The 22825-nt window shown below is 40.6% G+C and overlaps 1 protein-coding gene and 2 long non-coding RNA genes across 3 annotated transcripts in view; 2 read left to right on the top strand and 1 right to left on the bottom strand.

Moving 5' to 3' along the window:
- Window positions 1–2031: 2031 nt before the first annotated feature.
- LOC113611542 (uncharacterized) lies at window positions 2032–16026 on the bottom strand. Its single transcript, XR_003429501.1, has 3 exons — window positions 15830–16026; window positions 14386–14491; window positions 2032–2667 (listed from the first exon to the last, which is right to left on the bottom strand). It is a non-coding gene; the product is annotated as an uncharacterized LOC113611542 (long non-coding RNA).
- LOC113611539 (uncharacterized) lies at window positions 3391–9834 on the top strand. Its single transcript, XR_003429498.1, has 3 exons — window positions 3391–5938; window positions 8028–8151; window positions 8980–9834. It is a non-coding gene; the product is annotated as an uncharacterized LOC113611539 (long non-coding RNA).
- PM20D2 (peptidase M20 domain containing 2) overlaps window positions 16023–22825 on the top strand; it is a 20851-nt gene continuing 14048 nt past the window's right edge. Inside the window, exons 1-3 of the mRNA XM_027090646.1 lie at window positions 16023–16572; window positions 18659–18807; window positions 22378–22520. Of these exons, the coding sequence (XP_026946447.1) occupies window positions 16117–16572; window positions 18659–18807; window positions 22378–22520 (748 nt within the window). The 5' untranslated portion in view covers window positions 16023–16116. The remainder of the gene's footprint in view (window positions 16573–18658; window positions 18808–22377; window positions 22521–22825) is intronic.

The raw sequence follows: 22825 nt of genomic DNA, 5'->3' as shown, positions 1-22825 counted from the left end.
CATTGCAGTGGTTTCTCTTGTTGAGGAGCTTGGGCTTTAGGCACGTGGTCTTCAGTGGTTGTGGCACATGGGCTCAGTAGTTGTGGCTCATGGGCTCTAGAGCGCAGGCTCAGTAGTTGTGGCGCATGGGCTTAGTTGCTCCGTGGCATGTGGGATCTTCCTGGACCAGGGATCAAACCCATGTCCTCTGCATTGGCAGGCGGATTCTTAACCACTGCACCACCAGGGAAGTCCCTGATATGTTTTCTCTTTAAAAAAATATATATTTCTTAAGTCAGATAGAGAAAGACAAATAGTATATGATCTCACTTACATATGGGTTCTTAAAAAATGGAGCTCACAGATTCGGAGAACAGATTGGTGGTTACCATTTTCACTCAACAAAATGAATGAAAGTGATCAAAAGGTACAAATCTCCGGTTATAAGAAAATAAATCCCGGGGATGTAATGTGCAGCATGGTGACTATAGTTCACAATACTGTATTATATATTTGAAAGTTGCTAGAAGAGTAGATCTTAAAAGTTCTCATCATAAGAAAACAAAAATTTGTATCTATGTGTGGTAATGCATGTTAACTATACTTTTTGTGATAATCATTTCACAACATATACATATATCAAATCATTGTGTTATATGCCTAAAACTAATACAGTGTTATATGTCAAATATATCTCAACTTAAATAATATTTCTTAGCTTTGTTCACTGAAAAAGCTTAGAAACAATGACCAGTCAGTAGCACTCAGCACCCCGAGCACAGACTATGGTCTCTAAATATCATTTTCTCCTCAAAGGAGCCATGACTTTGAATGAGTGGCTAATGTCAGGTCTGGGGCAGGAAATGTACAAGATAAATCCGGAATAACTTGTCACATCAGAAGGAAAGAAGCCATCAAAGGCTTCTGGGGTCCTGTCAAAAGGATTCAAAAGACAATACTAGCTAAAGAAGGGATAATTTGAGTATTGATAATAATAGTAACTGCAACGAATTAAAACATATCAAATATCTGTAAGAGTGCAAGGTCATATGTACACTAAAAAGCAAGTCTAATTGATCACCTTTTAAGCCTAACTTTTCTGTACAAATTTATACCTCAGGGAAACCCAAATGGTTGATGAGGGAAGTTTTCTTTCCCAAAGTATTTCAGTCAGTAAAATAAAGGAGGGGGCTGGGACGAGGTGGAGTGAATGGGGAGCAAGAGGGGTGGGCTGATGTCCAATCATGTGTGCCTGTACAATGGCATTCGACTCAGAACAAAAGAAGGGGTGACCACCATGGGTGAACCCCAAACACATGATGTTGAGCAAAATAATCCAGATACAAAAGAATACATTCTGCATGATGCCATTTGTATGAAGTTCAGAAAGAGTCCAAATTAATATATGTCGATAAAAATCACAGAGATGATTGCCTTTAGGGAGTAGGAACTCCTGGAAGGGGGAATGAGGGAACTTTCTGAAGGTGATGAAAGTGTTCTATATCTACATTGGCATATTGGTTATACAGGTGTATATAGTTGTCAAAAGTCATCAAAGCATATACATTTACGATATGAATACATCACAGAGTGTGTGTGTATATATATATATATATATATACACATATTTTTTTAAATTTTAATTTATTTTTTGGCTGCATTGGGTCTTCATTGCTGCGCGCAGGCTTTCTCTAGTTGCGGCGAGCGGGGGCTACTCTTCATTGCGGTGCGCAGGCTTCTCATTGCGGTGGCTTCTCTTGTTGCGGAGCACAGGCTCTAGGCACGTGGGCTTCAGTAGTTGTGGCTCGCGGGCTCTAGAGCACAGGCTCAGTAGTTGCGGCGCTCGGACTTAGCCACTCTGCGGCATATGGAATCCTCCCAGACCAGGGATCCAACCCATGTCCCCTGGCTTGGCAGGCAGATTCTCAACCACTGTGCCACCAGGGAAGTCCCCTCTATTTTACCTTAATAAAAATGTTTCAGGACTTCCCTGGTGGTCCAGTGGTTACGACTCTGAGCTTCCACTGCAGGGGGCATGGGTTCCATCCCTGGTCAGGGAATTAAGATCTCGCATGCTGTGCAATGCAGCTGAGAAATAAAAAGTTTCATAATTTTTTCTTAATTAAGAAGAGAAGAGGGGTAGTGGGCAGTAATTTTGAGAAACTTTTTAAAGTTGATCTCTCCATTCTCTGGGCCAGCTCCACTGGTGGCCTGCTTAGGCTGCCAGTGTGGGATGTTGCGGGGGTTAAGTAGAGGGATCTCAGAAGTTTTCGTGAGCTGGGAGAGGTGTGGTTACTCCATAGAGCTCTGTGGTGGGCTTCAGTGCCATGGAAGGGCTTCAAGCCACCACAGAGCTTGGCTTCAGGCATCCTTGGAAAGCCACAAGCAGTGGTGGTGGAGCCACGGCTGGATGATGGGAATCCGGGCCCTGCCCTCTGCAGCCTCCAGCCAGAGTCCATGGTGTGTGCGCCCGTCATCGGCTTTTTAGTGGGTCTCATATTTGTTTAGACTTGTCTAGTTGTCTGGAAGCTGGCGTCATGTGAAATGGGAAATGCTGCTTTCACAATGCTGGCTGAAATTTCACAAACATTGGCTTAACAAATTCAAGAGAAGTGTCAACTCCTTGGCAAGGATGGCACTGTTCAAAGGGGGACTGTAGCAACTGAGTCATCTTTGGAGGATATCAGCCTAGAGAAAGAGTCAACAAAAATTCAGAGCCTGGCGGACACCTATGGAATGCTGACGAGTACCAACTCTATCCTGAAGGAGGAAATAATAAAATAATACTTCCCTAATAGAAGAAGTAGATGAAAGATCCAGACACTCAAGAAAAAAGGAGCTGATGGCTGAAGTTGCAAGAATGATCTGGTCACTGAACTAGGAGTCACCACATCACAATAAATTTTCCAAACAATAACTCCCTGTTGTCCCTCCAGATGGTGGCCTTGGTCTGAAAGCAGGGGCCTCCTGTGCTGCCAGGCCACATTCACCCACCTCCCTCTAATATGTTATCGTCACTCCAGATGCAAGCAGTTCCTGTAGAGACCTCCTTTTCCTTCTCATCCTCCTCTGGGAAGAGCTTATAGAGCCCCCTTCTTGGGCTGGAGTTTCTCCTCTACCCTCAAATCCTAAAAACAAAAGTGAGTTCCTTTGAAGTTAGTCCAAACTTCAAATGAACCATTGGAACCAACATCAAGAAACTAGAGACTTAAAATCAGGTCTCTTCAAAATGAATTTTAATCTCATTTGTTAGCATTTTAAAAACTTAAAGGGGGAGGCTTCCCTGGTGGCTCAGTAGTTTAGAGTCCACCTGCCGATGCAGGGGACACGGGTTCGTGCTCCGGTCCGGGAAGATCCCACATGCCGCGGAGCAGCTGGGCCCGTGAGCCATGGCCGCTGAGCCTGTGCTCCACAAGGGAGGGGCCACAACAGTGAGAGGCCCCCGTACCGCAAAAATAAAAAACAAAAACAAAAACTTAAAGGGCCATACTTGTGCTCATAATAACAATCAATAGAACTTTAGTTCTCAGAATAGGGTTTGTAAAATTATTTTTATATAAATGTTATAATTAAATTATTTTTACTTAATTTTTCTCCCAAACATAATATAAATATGATGTTTTCTTTAATTATACGTGCAGTTTATCAATAGCATACAATTCCAAGAAGATTCTATAGTTCTTTAGAGGGTCCCAAGCAGGATTGAGCCTGAGCTGTACAGGGTGATAACCATTCAATGACACACATTTTATTGGCTTTCTCTCCTTGCCTGTATCACTCTCCATTTTCTGGGATTACCTTCCAAATAAGTTACATGCACCTGAGAGTATGTCTCCAGCTCTGCTTTCAGGGGAAACTAAGCTAAGACAGACATTGGAATGTACAGCCAGCCACACAATATATAACTAGGCCCTTCGGGCTGACTTTCCCTTGCCTTCTACTACGAGGGGTGTGGACACTGTCATCAATAAATGAAGCTTGGTCACATCTTTCTGAACTGCAGTCCCCGTTGTTAGAAAGACAGCATGTAATGGGGACAGTGTCATCTCCAGGCAGTGGATGCCTCCGGTCCATGAATTCTCTAGACCCCTCCCATCCTGCCCCCTTCCACACATTCCTGAATGTATCGGTCACATTAAATCAATGAGACTAACTGAGCTGCTCCTTCCTTATTCCACTGTTTCTCTGACATCACCCAGGAAATTACTGGAACCTTTGGTCTTAGCTGTCCCTCAACTGTGGTGCCGTCTCAACCAGTGTCTGCCAGGCTAGTAATTCGTTTTCAGTAGAGAAGTAGCAAGCAGCTACGTTCGGTAATTTTAGGGGCCAAGAGCCTCAATCCTTAAGCCAATCCTGATATACGTCAGAGACCATCTCATTAGAGCATTTATTGCACCCAATCAATCTTGTGGTGCGATAAACAAGACCGAGCAGAGCACAGCATAGAATACCAAGCATGAACACTGTCTTTTTTTTTTTCTTTTTAATCACCTGTAGCCTTTCAGGCCAACATATGCTTCTCTGAACTGAGAGCTTCGGAAGTAGCATAAATGTTAGCTGCAAGCATCTCTGGGACTTATGCTCACAGGCCTTTAGATTGCCAATAAAGGCGATCTTGTAGCGACATTCTTAAAAGTCTAGTGATTTTTGGCTCTCTGTTCTTATTTAAGAGAGAAACACCAAAAATGGCTTGGAAAGTTGGCCAGGATGTTAACTAGTGGCTTCACTGTACAGTTTACTGTAGATCTGTACTCAGGCCTTACTTTGTAGATGCCAAAATGTTAGCGTCTGTAGGGTTTTTTTCTCTTGGGCTAGTTTTCTGTTTGTTTGTACTGTTGTTATTGTTCTGTATTTCAGGAGAGGGTGTAAGCCTGGCTGCTATTATTCTAGGAGCTGAGTAAGGGCAGGGGACTAAAGTTCTCACAACTCAGTATGTAAAATTTAACTCTACCTCCCTATTTTACCTTTTGTCTTTCTTCCCTGAAATATTCCTGAGGCTAGAGCTCTGTTTCGATTTTTCCAGTGAGAATACCTGGAATGTCTTCCTCTGTTGCGGTGGGAAAGGTTTAGGTGCCTGGCTATGCAATGTTAGGGCTGGCATCTAGAGAGCTAGCTGCTTTTTATTAGACTTTCAACTAATCTTGTTTTTAATCCACACCCCATTCAAAGTGACAGGTGCCTCCAATTCTGCAGCCGTTCTTGTCTTGCTTTATGGCTTTTCCGAGTGCAGATGCTTAAATTTCAGCTTTCTCTGCTTTTTTAAGTTTCCACTTGTCCACCTGCTTGCCATTTTCCAAGTTGTATTCTAGCAGCAAATCACCTATCTGAAAAGACTACCTATCTCAGCCTCCTTTGCATATAGTTCTGGCCAAAGGGGAAATGCTATGAGAAACATCAGGAATGGCCCCTTAACAGGATTTGATTCGGCTGTGGAGCACATCCTTTTATCCTTCTCTTCTCCCTTCCTCCTACTGCCTGGAATGTGGACATGATAGCTAGAACGCCAGCAATTATCCTGAACTCATGAGGGAACCTTGAGGAAGGAAGCCACATACTGAGGATGACAGAGCAGAAATATAGGAGCCTTGGTCCCTGGTGGCTGTGGAGTTACCCCAGACTAACGGCGGACTTCTTTTATACTAACAGTAATTCTGATAAATTCTATCATGTACAATTTCCTTCAAAAGAGAGGGAAAGACTATGATACATTGATAATTGTGTACATTGCATTACTGAGTATGTTGCCGACAGAACAGAACTTCCTTTCTGACCAGGAGGATAAAAATAGACTTCTCTCTCCCTAACAATTTTACATATCTAGTGATTGGAAGAATTTCCAATAGACTGACTCATACCTCCTTTCCTTTTAGTCTTTGTATATATGGTGCCATCCACTGCAGGATGAAGTCACATTGCAGTGTAACCTCTGGCCCTGCACCTTTACATGACAGGATCCCAGGTGAGTTGGCACAGAGGGCAGTAGGAATATTCCTGGGAGCCATTTCTATTCCTGGATGGCTAGCAATACTTACCTCTACACAGAAATACTGCACCACACATGATCACATTCCACGAAACCCAAACCAATGTATGCTCAGTTCAACTTCCCATTAACTGGATCCCATTAACTGGCCACACTGTGGCCATTCCAATGTGACATGACTAAGGGAAGTCTATCAGAAGGAATATCAGAATGGAAGGAAATAGAGGTCTTAACTGATCGTGATGGAAATATCTTCGGCGAATTTTACTCAAACATGTAACCACATGAGATCATTTCTAGGCCCTTAATGGGCTTGGAAGGAGTCTGTGTAAGTGAGGGACCCTGAAGCTTAAGCTCCATTAGCTTCACAGTATATTTGCCTTGGGTAGGACAGGTGGAATAACATTTAACAAACAGGAACACTTAGTTTATTTATGCTGTGGCAACCACAGTACCAGGAGAAACAACAGTCACTATGCCCAAAATTTCTTGTGTTGAATGGAACTTGGGGACATTCTTTTATTCACAAACCCCACACTTCTCTGTGGTCTTAATCACTGGCTTCTGCATAAATTCCTCCCAAATTTCACTTCTGTTTCTCCTTCTTTTTTTTTTGTGGTTGCAGGAACTTCAAACTGTGAGGTCTCATCCTCTTTGTTGGACCTATTTCCAAGTATCTTGCTGACCAAGACACATTCTTAGCAAATGAGTCATGTTTACCTAAACCTGCTAATTCAGTACAATTTATTTCTAACTTATTAATACACAAAGTAGTTTTCAAACACATATATCCACATGATGCTTTAATCCTTTATATAACTTCTATCCAGATATATCATGCAAAATTTTATACTCAGAAAAGTTCCATGTTTTATATACTTATTAATTTTATAAATTTCCTCAGAATATATTCTTCTTTTGATCAATTCTACACTTCATTATAAGTTAAAGAAAATGGCAGTGTAGCAATGGGATGGTGGATAATTTCTCTGGTACGAGTAGCAGAGGCTAAAAGTAGAACCATTACTACAGTACTTTCACCTTACAGAGCAGTCGATATTTTTCATAAGATTTTTCCTCCGGATTGTTCTGCCAGCTTTTTAGGTTTTTCAACCTCCACAGGCTTACTGTACTATCAGAATCGTGGGTTGGTTTCGCTGATTCTCTGTAGAGAATAACTGCTAATAATTGCTGTTTCAGAAAACAAGTCAACCAAAGTTAACTAACAAACACTTGCTGAGATTCTATATTGATTTAAAAATATACAGTAAAGCTAATGGAAATATTAGTACTGTCCAAAAGGGACATAAGAAGCACTTTATAGAGAGAATTTAGGAATTTGAAACTAGATTCTAGGTTAAGGTTTGAGGAGTTTGTTTATTTCACAGTGCTTGGCTTAGCAGCTATGATGCATCATCCTATTGTGCAATGTAGACACTCAGGTTTAATATGATCTCACATAAAACTCATTTAGCCATTAATTGAAAATAGACAAATAGGCTGGTCACGGATTGGCAATTTTGGCCTTTTTACTTATTTAATTTAGCCTAGTTTGTTTTCTTCAACTTCACCTTCATTGTGCATTCCTGGGTTAAAAACATGCATATTTGTTTGTGTGTTTAATTGTATTTATTGCATTTAATTTTAAATGCAATACATTTTAATTTAAAAAATAAAGCTATTTAAATAAGACTACAGCAGTAGTAACATTTCACAGCTGCAAAATGTCTCCTTATTCCCCCTCTTTTTCTCTGTCTCCCCTTCATACACATTGCATTGTTTCTCTTAATGGTTTCTCTAGTATTCTAAAATTATGTGGTATAAGGTCTGTCTCTTTTAATGATGAATATAAACCTTGGACATTTCAGTGTAGTAACTTTGACTTCAGGCCTTTTATTCCCACTTCAAATATAATTTTGGTTCACTTCCATTCAGTGGTATACACTGTTCCACGATTAACTTTGTTCTGTGCTAAACTCTGGTACTAAATGTTATGTTCAAATCTGGGCTTCAAAGCTTTCAAAGCAACATGATAGATCCATATTACATGTCCTCATGATTGCAGATCTCGGCATGGTCAAGTGTTCCTGGAGAAAGAAACTGACCTCTTGGCAACAACAACTCTTGGGTAAAATTATAAACTAATTTTGGACAAGAAAAAAAACAAGAGCATCAATTGCTGCCATTTGGTATGAATTAGACAATGATAAAATATTTGTTTTTGTGAAATGATAATAGAAGTGACATTCTAGATTTTTAAAAATTGGCCAGCTATCATATTTGCCTGAAAAAATTAAAATATTGAATGAAATATCTCTTCTCTCATAATTCAGCTTGACTAAATTTTTCTCCTAAGCCATATTAATTTATAACAAATGAAGCTAGTTTTAGTGAAGCTGAGTAGCTTATAATAATAACAATAATTAAATTTTGTTAGTTGACATAAAATGTATTAGAGCAAATAGGACTGTGAAACGCAGCTTTTGAGGAACACTTTAACCTGATTCATATTTATCACTATGAAAAAACATGAAATTTCAAGGAATGATCTCTTGAAAGGAAATGAACATTTTCAATTCTAATGTTATCATAAATGTATATTAAGAATTTTTAATTTCTCAAGAAAAATACTCGGGAAGCCCTTATGAAAAATTTATCTAATTCTGTTAGGTGTTTACCATACGTGTCTCTTTTTAGAAATACTTATTATTATAGCCTATAATGAAATATCAGAATAAATCATCTGCTTTACTGATATGTAGTTAGCTTGGACTGCTGGTGTTTGGTATGTGTTATGGACTGAACTGTGTTCCCCCAAATTCATAGGTTTAAGCCCTGACCCCCAGTGTGATTGTCTTTGGAGATAGGACCTTTAGGGAAGTAATAAAGGTTAAATGAGGTCATAAGGATGGACTTCTTATCTAATAGGATTGGTGTCCTTACAAGTAGAGGAAAAGACACCAGATACATCTCTTTTTCTCTTTCTCCACCCTACTCCCTGTCTTCCTCCCCAGCAGAGATGGAAGGTCATTTGAGGACAAAGTGAGAAAATGGCTGTCTGCAAGCCAGGAAGAGAGGCCTCACCAAATACCAATCCTGACAGCAACTTGATCTTGGACTTCTAGCCTCCAGAGCAGTGAGTAAATAAATTTCTGTTGTTCAAGCTACCTAGGCTCTGGTATTTTGTTATGGCAGCCTGGGCAGACTAATATAGTAGATAAAGGCACAGTACAGACATAAAAGGGCTGTACATTTTATAAAATTCTGAATCTGCAGATTGGCAAGGTCTGATGTGATGCACAGTGTGGAGATGGCAGCACCAGATTCACCCTGGAAAGCATCAAAATACCACTTTCGAACAGAGGCGATATTTCCAGTTAAAACATTACAACATAAGTAATTTGATGGTGGTGATGCATCGACTTCATTCAGCTGGCCACTAAATTACAGATGCTAACAGTATTTCAAGAACTGCAGAAGAGACTGGGGACTTGCAATTTCTATTGTTGTTGATATTTCGATTACTGTAGAAATTCTATTATTTTCTTTCAAAGCACTTTGGATGCCTGGACTTTTGCAAATGGAGAGATGCAAGGCAAGGGCTTGATACTCTTATAATTAACATTTTTGAGCGCTTACATGATTATACATGGCAGGCCCTGTTACATAAACTGACTTTGTTTAATTCAGATAACAACCTACCTGTGAGATTGCTATATAGGGACCATTACTTCCATTTTACAGATGAGGAAATGTTTACGATGTATTACATTTAAAGATCAGAGGGACTTCCCTAGTGGTGCAGTGGTAAAGAATCTGCCTGCCAATGCAGGGGACACGGGTTCGAGCCCTGGTCTGGGAAGATCCCACATGCCGCGGAGCAACTAAGCCCGTGAGCCACAACTACTAAGCCTGCGCATCTGGAGCCCGTGCTCCGCAACAGGAGAGGCCGCGACAGTGAGGGCCTGAGCACCGCGATGAAGAGTGGGCCCCGCTCGCCGCAACTGGAGAAAGTCCTCGCACAGAAACGAAGACCCAACACAGCCAAAAAAGAAATAAATTTAAAAATGCGAACTCAACTATAATGTTACCATAACCACTGATATTCAAATGTTCTCAGCTACTTCTTAAGCTAAGCTAGGAACTATCCCTAGAGTTGAGCAGAGTCCCCTGAAACCTTTTAACTTGGAAATCACCATGCTATGGGAGAAATACCTACAGCACTTGGAAAGGCTTTGAGGTTCTCGCAGGCACTTCTTTTTCAATAAGCCACTTTACTGAGGTATGAATGACATACAAAGAGCTATACATATTTCATGTATATGACTTGATGATTTTGGATATAAGTATATACCAGTGAAACCATCACCACAATCTATGCCATAAACATATCCGTCACCTTCAAAAGTTTCCTCCTGCCTTCTTTATTATTATTAATTTTTGTGATAATGACACTTAACATAAGATCTACTCTCTTAGCCAATTCTTAATATTGTCAACACAGGCACTATGCTGTTCAATAGAAAAGGACTTTTTCATCTTGCATAACTGAAACTTTGTACCCTTTGACCACTTCTCTCCAGCCACTGAACCCTCTAGCTTTGCTCCCGTTTCAATTTAACCAAGTGCCAGAAGCTTATTTTGTGTCATATTAACAAACAGTAAATATTTTAAATGTTATCTAGTAAAAAGACTTAACTTGGCTTTTGTATCTTTTCTGGTCTGCTACAAGTTTCCACCAGTGTCTCCTCTTTCCTTATTTTGGTCTCACACTTTGTAGCAAAACAGAAGAGGAAGCACTTTATGTAGAAGACCTTTGGGAACACTGTAATTGCATTTTTCCTAATCAGTTTTATTGGATATTTCCAGTTTGCTTCCTATTTCATGTTCCATCATACCTCTAATTGTTAGATGTTTCCTAATTTTTAGACCACACATTTTAAACTTTACTTATGGCTCTTCATTACCACATCTTTTATAAAACATCTTGAGTATTTTAAGTACCCTGTGACCATCCACGTAATCCATTCCTGCTAGCAATGTAAAATAAGTAACACCAAAATAACTGAGAAGTTTGAGAGATGAATCCTTAGTAGATACGCACATGGTGAAAGTGTACACATTGCTTAAGAGAGGACTCTCTTGAAGGACCCTCAAGCACTGCATTGGGTCCAAGTTCTAAATGTTGTATCAAGAAGGGCAGGGGAATTGGCTCGGTGCTTTGTGACAGCCTGGAGGGGTGGGATAGGGAGGGTGGGAGGGAGGGAGACGCAAGAGGGAAGAGATATGGGAACATATGTATATGTATAACTGATTCACTTTGTTATAGGGCAGAAACTAACACACCATTGTAAAGTAATTATACCCCAATAAAGATGTTAAAAAAAAAAATAAGATTGAATATATATAAAAAAAAAAGAAGGGCAGGGGAGCCAAAAAAGTTCTCTCCATTTTCCCAAACCATAAACTTAGGAGAGAAATGTTCTCATCCAGCAAGCCGGGCTGTGTCTTCACAGTGTTGTAGTCAACCAGCCTCAGGGAATCAGGCAGAGGAGAAGCCTTTCCTCTGAGAGAACCTCACTGTCCTCATTTCAGTAACGGTTATGTTCAGCAGAGCAGCTAATCTCATTGCCAAGAGGGAGGGAAGTCAAAGAGAGCCTCAAGTAACTTAGTACCAGGACATTCCAGGCTTTAAAATAGCTGCCTTTACCTCATGGGCCATTTGAAGAAATCTATACAGAATTTGAAAACAAGCTGTAATAGAACCTTACCTAACAGAAGCAAGGTCCCGCCAGACATTTTTGTTCATTTCCTTTGCTTTTATTTTCCAGAGTTTCTTCCTCACCTTAAGTTATTTCCTGCCTACTCACTCACTCCCCGGATGGTTTAATTCTCTTCTGGGTATAACCATTATGCATAGTAGATACATGGACATGCACTGTTCCTTAGCTCCTCCACTTTCCTTAGCGCCACTGCTAGTCTTTTGGATGGTGGCATCCACCTCCTCTAACACACATCCATCCACTGGCCCCTTACACTCCCATTGCCCCTATGTGGTTGAATGATTTTACCATCCACCCAGCCGTTCACACTAGAAAACTCAGTCATCCTGCCTCCTTTTCTCCATCATGTCCCCTTCCTCCAAACACATTCCATCAGACATCAGGTTTGGCCACTTCTGTCTGTGGAATGTTTCTGGATTCCAGGGACTTTGCAGGAAGCTTTTAGCTTGCCTCAGCTCAAAGTCTCTCTGTTTCCATTTATCTTCCACATTGTCATCAATTACTCTTCTGGAACAAAAATCTGGTTTCACTTTTCTCCTGCTTAATAACATTCGATAGTTATCCACTGTCTGGATAGAGTTTTATCTCTTTAACAATGTATACAGAATTCCTCTATGTCCCTTCCCCACCCCATCAAAATTCACCTTTCTCCCTACCTGTTCTCTTGGTTCACTGCTTTCTGCCAAATGACAGCCAGCTTTCCCAACACCTTAGCCCAGAAGTGGTTTCTTTTTTTTTCTTTTTTAAATATTTATTTATTTGGCTGCATCGGATCTCAGTTGCAACACGTGGGATCTTCCTTGCGGCACGTGGGATCTTTTAGTTGCGGCATGCGGGATCTAGTTCCCTGACCAGGGATTGAACCTGGGTACCCTGCATTGGGAACGTGGAGTCTTAACCACTGGACCACCAGGGAAGTCCCCAGAAGTGGTTTCTTTTTTTTCCTTTTTTTAAATAAATTTTATTTATTTATTTATGGCTGCATTGGGTCTTCATTGCTGCGCGTGGGCTTTCTCTAGTTGCGGCGAGCAGGGGCTACTCTCCGTTGTGGTGCGAGGGCTTCTCATTGTGGTGGCTTCTCCTGTTGCAGAACACAGGCTCTAGGCATGTGGGCTTCAGTAGTTGTGGCTCGCGGACTCTACAGAGTAGGCTCTGTAGTTGTGGCGCATGGGCTTCGCTGCTCCGCAGCATGTGGGATCTTCCCGGACCAGGGCCCGAACCTGTGTCCCCTGCACTGGCAGGCAGATTCTTAGCACTGCGCCACCAAGGAAGTCCCAGAAGTGGTTTCTTAATGTACGATCTAGTTTCTCATTCCATTTCTTTTTGTGGGTTCTCAACATATTTTTGTCTTCTCATTTAGGTCATGCTTTGCAAGACTATGTTGAGGATTTATTTTATTCTAATTAAAATAATATCAACCATATCCAAGTCTGTTGTCTTGCCAAAAAGCGTTCTGAATCTGAAGTCCAGAATAATATCTAGTCTAGTCTTGTACAATTTGGCTAGTATTTCAGCCATGGACAACGTTGCTTTCCCAAGGTAAAGGAAATATTTGATCTACTATCCCCACCAAAGCACTCATTTGTCATGAATTTGCTGTCCTTAAAGTTATGGAGTTGCGTGTCATGGCAGCTGGTTTTCTGAGCAGTGAGAGAAGAGGTATCTTTCTACTTTAAAAACCAGTTCTTTGATGAGAACTCTTTCTATCCACCTTCCCTCCAAAGCAAAGGTCAAAATTAACACCTTAATACTGAACTCTGGGTATTGTATTCTTTTTTTCAGATATAGCACCTACTAAAGGAAGAGAAGTATTCTCCATTTTTTTAATGTTTCTGGTAAAAAGAATTACAGGCTCCTTAGTAGCAGCACATAGAGGTAGACAGTTGTATGAACATTATGGATATAAATGAAAGTGATAGTAAGAATTACTGAGTTGATCAGATTCAAGAAAGCCATATGTCCTACTCTATCAACTTCCAGAAGCCATTCTTCCTGCCTCTCAACTCCCAGAGGTAAAGGACTGAGAAGTCTGGGGAGAAGCATCACATTGATACACACAGTATCTGCAGGCAGTCGGCATAGTTGAGTGGTTAACTGCTACCATTACTCAATTAGCTTATTAGATTCAAGAATAGTCAATCAACAAACATTTATTGACGAGGAAGGGCTGTATCACCACCGCACCATGTTAGGTGTTGGGGAATACAGTGAGAAAGCAAAGGAGTTTAAAGACTGGAGGGGAAGATACATATTGAACAAATTATCACAATTTATTAAATAAATTAATTTAAGGATACAATAAGTAAGAAATATAGGCTGCCAACAATGGAAAACCAACACATACATGCATGCATGTGCATACACACAGAACAGAGCTTGAAATGAATCTATCTTTTCTCTACCTCAAGTGACAGCTTTATTAATTCATAACACGTAATAAACAGCAGCTTCTATATAGAATTTATATGTACCCCTTTTCTGTTGTTTATAGCTGCCTGATAAGAGCAAGCAAACACGGGTACTACTGATGGCAACAGGCAGGGTTGCTGCAGTAAATTTATTCAAACTGAGTGATATTTATGGGTTCTCATGCAAATAGACAAGCTGTAGATGCATTTAAGAATTTGGATGTCTACTTACATAAACAATAGAGCACGGTGGCTGAAAGTAGCCCACTGGAGCCAGACTGGCCTCTGTTCCATACTGGATCCACTACTTAATAGCTGTGTAATCTCAGACAGTGCATCTGTAAAGTGAAGATAAATAATCACATTAACAACCTCATTGGTTATTATGAGAATTAAATGAGTTAATGCTCGTAAAGCACTTAGCACATGTTAAGCTCCTGCCACAGAGTTAGTGCTCTACAAATGTCACCTACTGTATTTGCTCAAACAAGGCCATTTTTTAGCCAACTATCTGAACACAATAATACTGAATCTCATAGTCGTAGAGGGGATTTTTGCGGAAGTGTATCTCAGTAAGGTTTATTAAGCATAGACAAGGGGGTCAGGAATTTAATACCACATTTGTTGTCTTTAGAGCTGCGTTTCAGTTAGGGTGTTGCCTGAGAATGACAGTATTTTCTGATTTAGAATGTGACATTTACTCTGATATTGTTAATATGTGTAGTAGTTAAAAATAGTAGTAGATAGTGTTCATGTATGTTAGCTTCCTTTAGACTTATTTTGAAAAAATACATTTGTCTTATATGAATATATTGTGTCCCATTTAACCAAATTGTAACAAATGAAGGAAAGAGGTGATAGAGTATGAAATGTTGATGGAAGCTTTTACTATGTGGAACACCTTAGAATATAAATTTCTACAGTGCTATTAATAGTTCTGTCATCAACAACATTTTTTCAGACTTTGTGCTTCACTCTGGAGAAAAGAGTACGGCATCTTGAATTTCTTCACTGGGTAATTTAAAACCGAGTTATAATGTGGACACCAACTGCACACATGTTACTTAAGTTCAGCATCAAAGTTGTAAACGAAAATAGTAAATATGCTCTCTCTCAAAGCTGTTACTATTTATCAAAACATATTCAAATCAACAAAATAGTATGAATATATATGACCATAAATGTTTTTATTAACTGTTTTGGGCTTTTTAAAAAACCTCATTTTAAATACTTAATTCTAATTCTACTCTACTCAAGTAGACTATAATAGCGAATACATATCTAGTGCTTACTATTTACATTCCAGCTGCTGTTCGAGTTACTAGTAAGTTCTGATTCTAATAAGAAAGCCATATACAGCAGTTTCAGCTTTTATGTAACACAGTAACCTCAGGGAGAAGAAAGTGAGGGCGTTCCGAAAACTTAACTACGTAGTCTATAGACCAGTGTTCTTTGTAAAACATTTATATCGACACCCAGTTTTAGGAACTAAAACCCTTGTATAAATTTGTATTACTATTCTAAAAAAAAAAAAATTGTATTACTATTCTAGAAAGGAGAGTGCCGTTTTTCAGGGGACTGTATTCCACTTGGTCTGTCTCTGAGGCCTATTAACCAATAAAACCGTTCTATTCTGCTGCTCTGGGACATAAGCAACAACGAAAAGGAGTAATGACCTTAGACCATAAATAAGTTGTCAGGACAGCCAAGGGGACGAAGGAGAGACGATTAGCGCCAAGACTCGGATTCCTCCCAGCGACCGGCGGCAGAAGGGGCGGAGCACGTTTCCGGCGAGGCGCTGGAGGCGGGGCGCGGGGGCTCGGGGGGGTGGGTCTCCCGGGAGCTGCGGAGACAACCTGCGCAGGGAACGCCGGGCATGTGCGCAGACTCAGTCGGCCGCCGGGAGGGAGCGACCTAGCGGGCGGTCGGGAAGAGCGCTGACCGGTCACCGGCTGTGAGCACGATGAGACCCGGAGAGGAGAGGCCGGTGGAGGGGGGCGCCTGCGCCGCCGTCTTCGAGGTGGAGCTGCTGAAGCTGCGCGCGGCGGAGTGCATCGACGAGGCGGCCGAGCGCCTGGGGGCCCTGAGCCGCGCGATCTGGAGCGAGCCCGAGCTGGCCTACGAGGAGCACCATGCCCACGACGTGCTGACGCGCTTCTTCCAGAGCGAGCGCCCGGCCGCGTCGTGGGTGGTGCAGCCGCACTACCAGCTGGTCACGGCCTTCCGTGCCGAGTGGGGGCCGCCGCGGGGCTGGGCGGCGCCGAGCCCGCTGCACCTGGGCTTCCTCTGCGAGTACGACGCGCTGCCAGGCATCGGGCACGCCTGCGGCCACAACCTGATCGCCGAGGTCGGGGCGGCGGCCGCGCTGGGCGTCAAGGGGGCCCTGGAGAGCCTCCCTGGGCCGCCTCTGCCAGTGAAGGTGAGGTGGGGCGCGGGCTTGGGATTCCCATCGCCAGCCCAGGCCGGGACCGACCCGAGAAGGGCGGGAGCCGGCGCTTCCCGTGCGCCTCCGTCCCTTCCCACCCCGGGGCAGGTGTAGGGGACAGCACTCGACGTCCTGGCTTTTTCTAGTAGGCAGAACCCCTGGATCAAAGTCAGTAGTGCATGAGTTGCCGACCTAGCGACATTTTGCAGATTTTTGCTTTTTCTCTCCTGCGTAGTTGTAAACAATTGAGTGAACTCTCTCCCTTAGGAAAGAACTTAGAACCAAGCCTGGTTTTCGTGATGGCTTGTTTTTGGTAACGGGCAATCGCAATTTGCTGACAAGGTTGTGCAATCTCTGGGAGGTAGTTATAGGGATACCTGTAGACCCTCTTCGTTAGCCTCCAAAAAATCTTTTGTTTGTGGCAGTCCTAGGAGCTGTTGTGATTAGAATCATTGGAATTTGGATAGGAAATGTTCAGTCGTTAGAACTACAAAACCTCTAGAAGTATACAAAAAATGGGAAGAGAGTGAACATTAACTACATGATCCTTAAGTCTTAAAGTTTATTTCGCGATTTTAAGATATAGCTCGATCCTTTAAACGGGGAAGTGTTTATGTTAGCCACAGGGCAAGTTTAACCTTGTGTTACTCTGTTTTTCCAGGTGGTATATTCTTTCTGTGGGCTAAGATTGAATCAGCACTGCTCAGGTTAAGGGGAAGACTAATGTTATATTTTAATATTCTTTAGCCCATTTTTTCCAGTGTCAGTAACCTTTCTCTTTTATCCTTACAGTTCCATCTTTTGTGGCTTTTTCTCTTTAGCTGCCTTCTCTTTTCTGCCTCTGGGCCTTGTTTTTCATCTGGCTAGGTTTTTGTTTTGTTTGGGGGAGGAGATGTCCTTTGCCATTGCATGAAGCACTGGAGAGATTTAGCTTTAACCAGGTTTATGAAAGGTTCAGAGAAGTCAACAAGATTTAACCTGAAAAGTCATCAGATTTCATGAGTCAAGGGTTAAGAGTAAAAAGCAATTTAAGAGTTTGGGTGCTTTATAACTTCTGACTAAAGCAAGACTTTGGGAAATACACACACTTCTGATTTTGAATGGTAATACTCAGTTTTAGTAAGGTTATCTGTCTTATCTGAAAATGGAATTTATGTTGATTCTCTTTGCAAGCCAAGAACTTTTCCAACTTGTTTCATTGTGTTCTTATACGTGACCTTGAAAGTATATTAGTTGTTTATAATTTTTCTTTGCTTTTAAAAATTGTTTGAAGAAGTTAAGTTTAAATATCAAAGTAAAATGTTTATTCTGTAAAGTTCTCTTTTGTTTAATTAGGTGTTTGGTGACCAATAAATCTGCCTGGTTGAGCTGGTGGAATCGAATTAGTAAGTTTGTGTAATAGTTGGCCGTTTCTAACCGTGGTATTAAGATTTATTCAATGCTTTTCATAAAGGATGAATGCGTTAAGACCTTCTAAAGAGGTAGTTTGGTAAGGAAACAGAGTTCGGGCCTGAAGGTCAGGGTATCTAATCCCAGCTCTGCTTTAAGCCTTGCTCTGTGATCTGGGGCAAGACATTTCACTCCATGCCTCAAAACCACCCTTCCTAAAATGATGATACAGATCGCTCACCTACCTCACAGGGTTGTTGTGAGGATAACTAATAAGTAACTAGAAAGTTCCTTACCAGTAAAAGGCTTATGAATAATTATATACACATATACTAAAAGACAGTCAAAAATAAGCTTTAAGAAGTAAGTCCTAAATAATTTTGAGGAACTTAGTATATAGTACTTATCTCTTTTCATCTTTGACATTAGTTCTATAAAATTGTGTTATAAGATTGGGAAAAGTTTCCTATAGAGGCTTTAGTACATACTTTGAGCCAAATTGGTATAATAATGTCAATTGCAAGTTGTGGTGAATTTAGCATGGTAGACTTATGCCCACTGCCTTATTTGAGTCAGAGAACAAAACCTCTCTTCATAGTTTGATTTAGATTGTGAATACATATGCAAGGGAACCTGACTGATATTGCCTGCTAGGATTTTTTGTTGCTCTGACACAGGTATTTCTTTCTAGGTAATTGTTCTGGGAACCCCTGCAGAAGAAGATGGTGGTGGCAAAATTGATTTAATCGAAGCAGGGGCTTTTAAAAATCTTGATGTTGTTTTTATGGCCCATCCATCTCAAGAGAATGCTGCTTATCTACCTGATGTGGCTGAACATGAGTGAGTAATCAAGTTGAAATAAACTTCGTAGTGGAAAACAGGCTATTAGAATACTTTAGTGACTTAACTGGAGGCTAAAACTCCGTACTTCTGCATTTAAAAAGTAAATTGAAAAAAAACAGTAAATTGAAAAAAAACAGTAAATTGAAAGATAATGATGTGATATTTGATTTCCATTGAACGACATTTGGTAGGCCCCTTCTAATTGAGATTTAATATGGTGTTCATAATTGAACTGTTAAAATACTGCCTAAAAAGCGTAAGAATAGCAAACAATATGTTGACATGTATGTTCTATTTTGAATTGAGAGGAATCTGGTTTCTGGACAATGTCTGTCCTTTGATATGGAGTTGCATTTGCAGCTGAATAGATCTGCAAGAGACAGCTTTGTTAGTCTTGGGAAGAAAACACACTTCTCTAGTTTACTTATTTTGAGCTCTTTGCAAAAAGGATAAATTATGTTCCTGACTAAAAAATACAGAAACTGACTAGCTGTGGATTTGATTGGAATTTGCCAATATATCCTTTTCTGATTCGTCTGGTGCTGAAACTTTTTTTTTCTTTTTTATCTTTCTCTATGTTGAAAAGCTCACTTTTTTTGGTACCTAGGAGCATGCATCATTTAAGTGGTTTAAATTTTTTACATCAGAAATTTCAACCATAATATTTAATGGTCCAGTTAGGGGTCTGGTCCCAAGGAGCCATGGCTCAGCTGCTTGAGGAAAACCCCATGTTCTCCTCTACAGTAGCCTGGGAGTAATCGCAGAACCACCCCAGCAGTGCTTCTAGATTGTGTGTTCAGTTATCCTGCATTTCTCTGCATGCCTTGTTTTCAGAGGGTGACTATTTTAACTGTTCTGGTATTTTTGGTCTTATCACCAGGAATTGGTATTGTGACAGTAGGAAGAATCTTTCAACTTCCGTTTCAGGGATGCTGTACAGTAGTACACCTCTGGAAAACCTTAGAGGTTAGAAACCTCTGCCAATGCCTCTGGCTAGAAGGGACCAGTGGCTGCAGGCAGGCTTCCCAGTCCATTAGCCTTCTAGGGTTTAGGTTTAGGTAGGCTTCTTGGCCTTGATTCTGAAGTCAGTCCATTGGGCCTCAGGCCTTTTCTTAATATCTGGCTTCTTAGATTTTTCATTTGCCAACTTTTAAGATGGAAAAGAGAGCAAGAACAAAAATTTAATTTAAAAAATTACTAATCTATTCATGCTAAAAATCTGTAACAATAAATAAGATAAAGCACTATGTCCCTATTAATCACCTTTTTTCACATCCAGTCCCTTTTCTAGAGATATATATTCTCCCAGGACTTTGGGGGTATATTTATAGACATAAAATAGGTACATGTATAAATTAAATCTTAAAGGAGGATTTTCCCCCCTCTGAAATAGTCTGCTAAATATATTGTTGATCTGGCTCTTGCTTTTTAAAATTAAACAATGTGTCTTGAATATCATTCCATATCAGTTTTTTTTAAATGTTCTTTTTTTAAAAAATAAATTTATTTATTTATTTATTTTTGGCTGTGTTGGGTCTTCGTTTCTGTGCGAGGGCTTTCTCTAGTTGCAGCAAGCGGGGGCCCCTCTTCATCGCAGGCCTCTCACTATCGCGGCCTCTCTTGTTGTGGAGCACAGGGTCCAGATGCGCAGGCTCCGCAGTTGTGGCTCACGGGCCCAGTTGCTCCGCGGCATGTGGGATCTTCCCAGACCAGGGCTCGAACCTGTGTCCCCTGCATTGGCAGCCTGATTCTCAACCACTGCACCACCAGGGAAGCCCTTAAATGTGCTTTTTAAGCCTAAAATACTAATGCTGATATAAAACAGGCATTAACATTTCTTTTCCTGTAGTTTATTGTGCTTTAATTGTACATAGATTTGAACCCTACAAGAAATGGTGCTAGAGCCATTTTCATAAAGGACATCTTTTTCCATTTTATAATATTTATCACCAGTTTTGTTAAAATTCCAGTTTCTGAGTGATGGTGATAGATATAGATTGAGGAAATAACAAGTATCTTAAAATTTAAAATATATATTTGGATTTTGTTTTTTAAATAGAGTGTTTGGAATCAGTAAAGAAATGCCATGAGCCTCCTGAATCTAGCTCATTAAAAAAAAAAAAGTCTAGAGTGACTTTTTTTTTTTTATTTTTTTTTTTGCGGTACTTGGGCCTCTCACTGTTGTGGCCTCTCCCGTTGCGGAGCACAGGCTCCAGACGCGCAGGCTCAGCGGCCATGGCTCACGGGCCTAGCCGCTCCACGGCACGTGGGATCTTCCCGGACCGGGGCACGAACCTGTGTCCCCCTGCATCGGCAGGTGGACTCTCAACCACTGCGCCACCAGGGAAGCCCTAGAGTGACTTTTTAATAATTTAAATGTGGGTACTATTAATCAGGCTTAAAAAGTGTTATCCAAACAAGTCACCATTATTAATTTTTTTTCTTTTGGAGTTATCAGACAAGGCCATGAGTCATGTGTTCAAAGAGTTAAAAAAACAAATGGAGGCAAGTCATCTTTATAAATAACTATTTAATATACAATCCTTTCTCTAAACCTTATTGTTTTTTATTGTATCTGAGTAGACTGGTATGAGAACTATTGGGAAGTGGAAAAACAATTTATAAAATTTTAAGGGGGATGTCCCTGGTGGCGCAGTGGTTAAGAATCCTCCTGCCAGTGCAGGGGACATGGGTTCGAGCCCTGGTCTGGGAAGATCCCACATGCCACGGAGCAACTAAGCCCGTGTGCCACAACTACTGAGCCTGCACTCTAGAGCCCATGAGCCACAACTACTGAACCTGAGTGCCACAACTACTGAAGCCCGCACGCCTAGAGCCCATGCTCCGCAATAAGAGAAACCACCACAATGAGAAGCCCGCGCACCGCAACAAAGAGTAGCGCCCACTCACCGCAACTAGAGAAGCACACTTGCAGCAACGAAGACCCAACCCAGACAGAAATATAATTAATTAATTAATTTTTAAAAAACTTTTAAGGTATTAGTGATACAGGTATTCTGGAACATTAATAAAATATTGGTCAGGAACAACTGACTTAACGCTAGAATATTTTATAATACTGTGAATATAATCTGATTTTTAGAGGTTGTCTTAACCCATTTCAAATGTCACCTTCTTTCCGTCTTTCCTTGACCTTTCCCCACCTTTAAGACAGAAAGAATTATTTGAGTTTTTGTAGACCTTTGATATAGAGCTATCACAGTACAGTGTAGAAGGAGACAGGAGCCATCTCTTTTGTAATTCCAGCACTTAATACAGTATTGCATTGTTCGTTTAAATTGAATTGTGTACAGATTTAATTTGTACAGGAGCTCGATTGAGCAAAGTTCTTTTTCTCTGTTTTTTTGGAATGCCTTCTTTGTGTTAGTCACTGTATTACATAATAATAAACTAAAACTAAGGTATGTAAATTGCTATATTATTGCTACAAATTAATTCAGCAGTGTGAATTAATTTTGAATAATAGTTGGGTAGTTCTAATTACTTGGATTTTCTTACTTTGGTGATATTGAAAAAAGTAATTCCGAATGATGTTTTATTTCCTAGTGTGACTGTGAAGTACTATGGAAAAGCATCTCATGCTGCTGCTTATCCCTGGGAAGGACTAAATGCATTAGATGCTGCTGTCCTTGCCTACAGCAATCTGTCTGTGTTAAGACAACAAATGAAACCTACCTGGAGAGTTCATGGTACGAATGTCAAATACTTTGGGTAATAGATGGCGCTTAATATATTTCAGTGCAATATTATTCCTTAATATTTGATTAAAAAAACATTTGGGAACATTTTATGTACTTTATGAATATTCCAAAAATTTTTAACATTTTCAGAAATTCCTGGGACAGGATACTAGATGTTCATTTATGTGTGGGTAAGAAGATAGTTAAGATTATTTGTACATAAATAGAATGGTCATTTTGAATATTAGAAATAATGTTTTTATGTAAGGATCTATGTTCTTTCTGTGGATATTTGAAAGTTAGAACTTGATTTT

The sequence above is a fragment of the Aethalodelphis obliquidens genome, unplaced genomic scaffold (genome assembly GCF_003676395.1).
Source record: "Aethalodelphis obliquidens isolate GAN/ISIS:26980383/991018 unplaced genomic scaffold, ASM367639v1 scaffold3, whole genome shotgun sequence".
NCBI classification, from domain to species: Eukaryota; Metazoa; Chordata; class Mammalia; order Artiodactyla; family Delphinidae; genus Aethalodelphis; species Aethalodelphis obliquidens.
The sequence above is the reverse complement of the archived record's forward strand: the minus strand, read 5'-3'. Positions and strand labels throughout refer to the sequence as shown.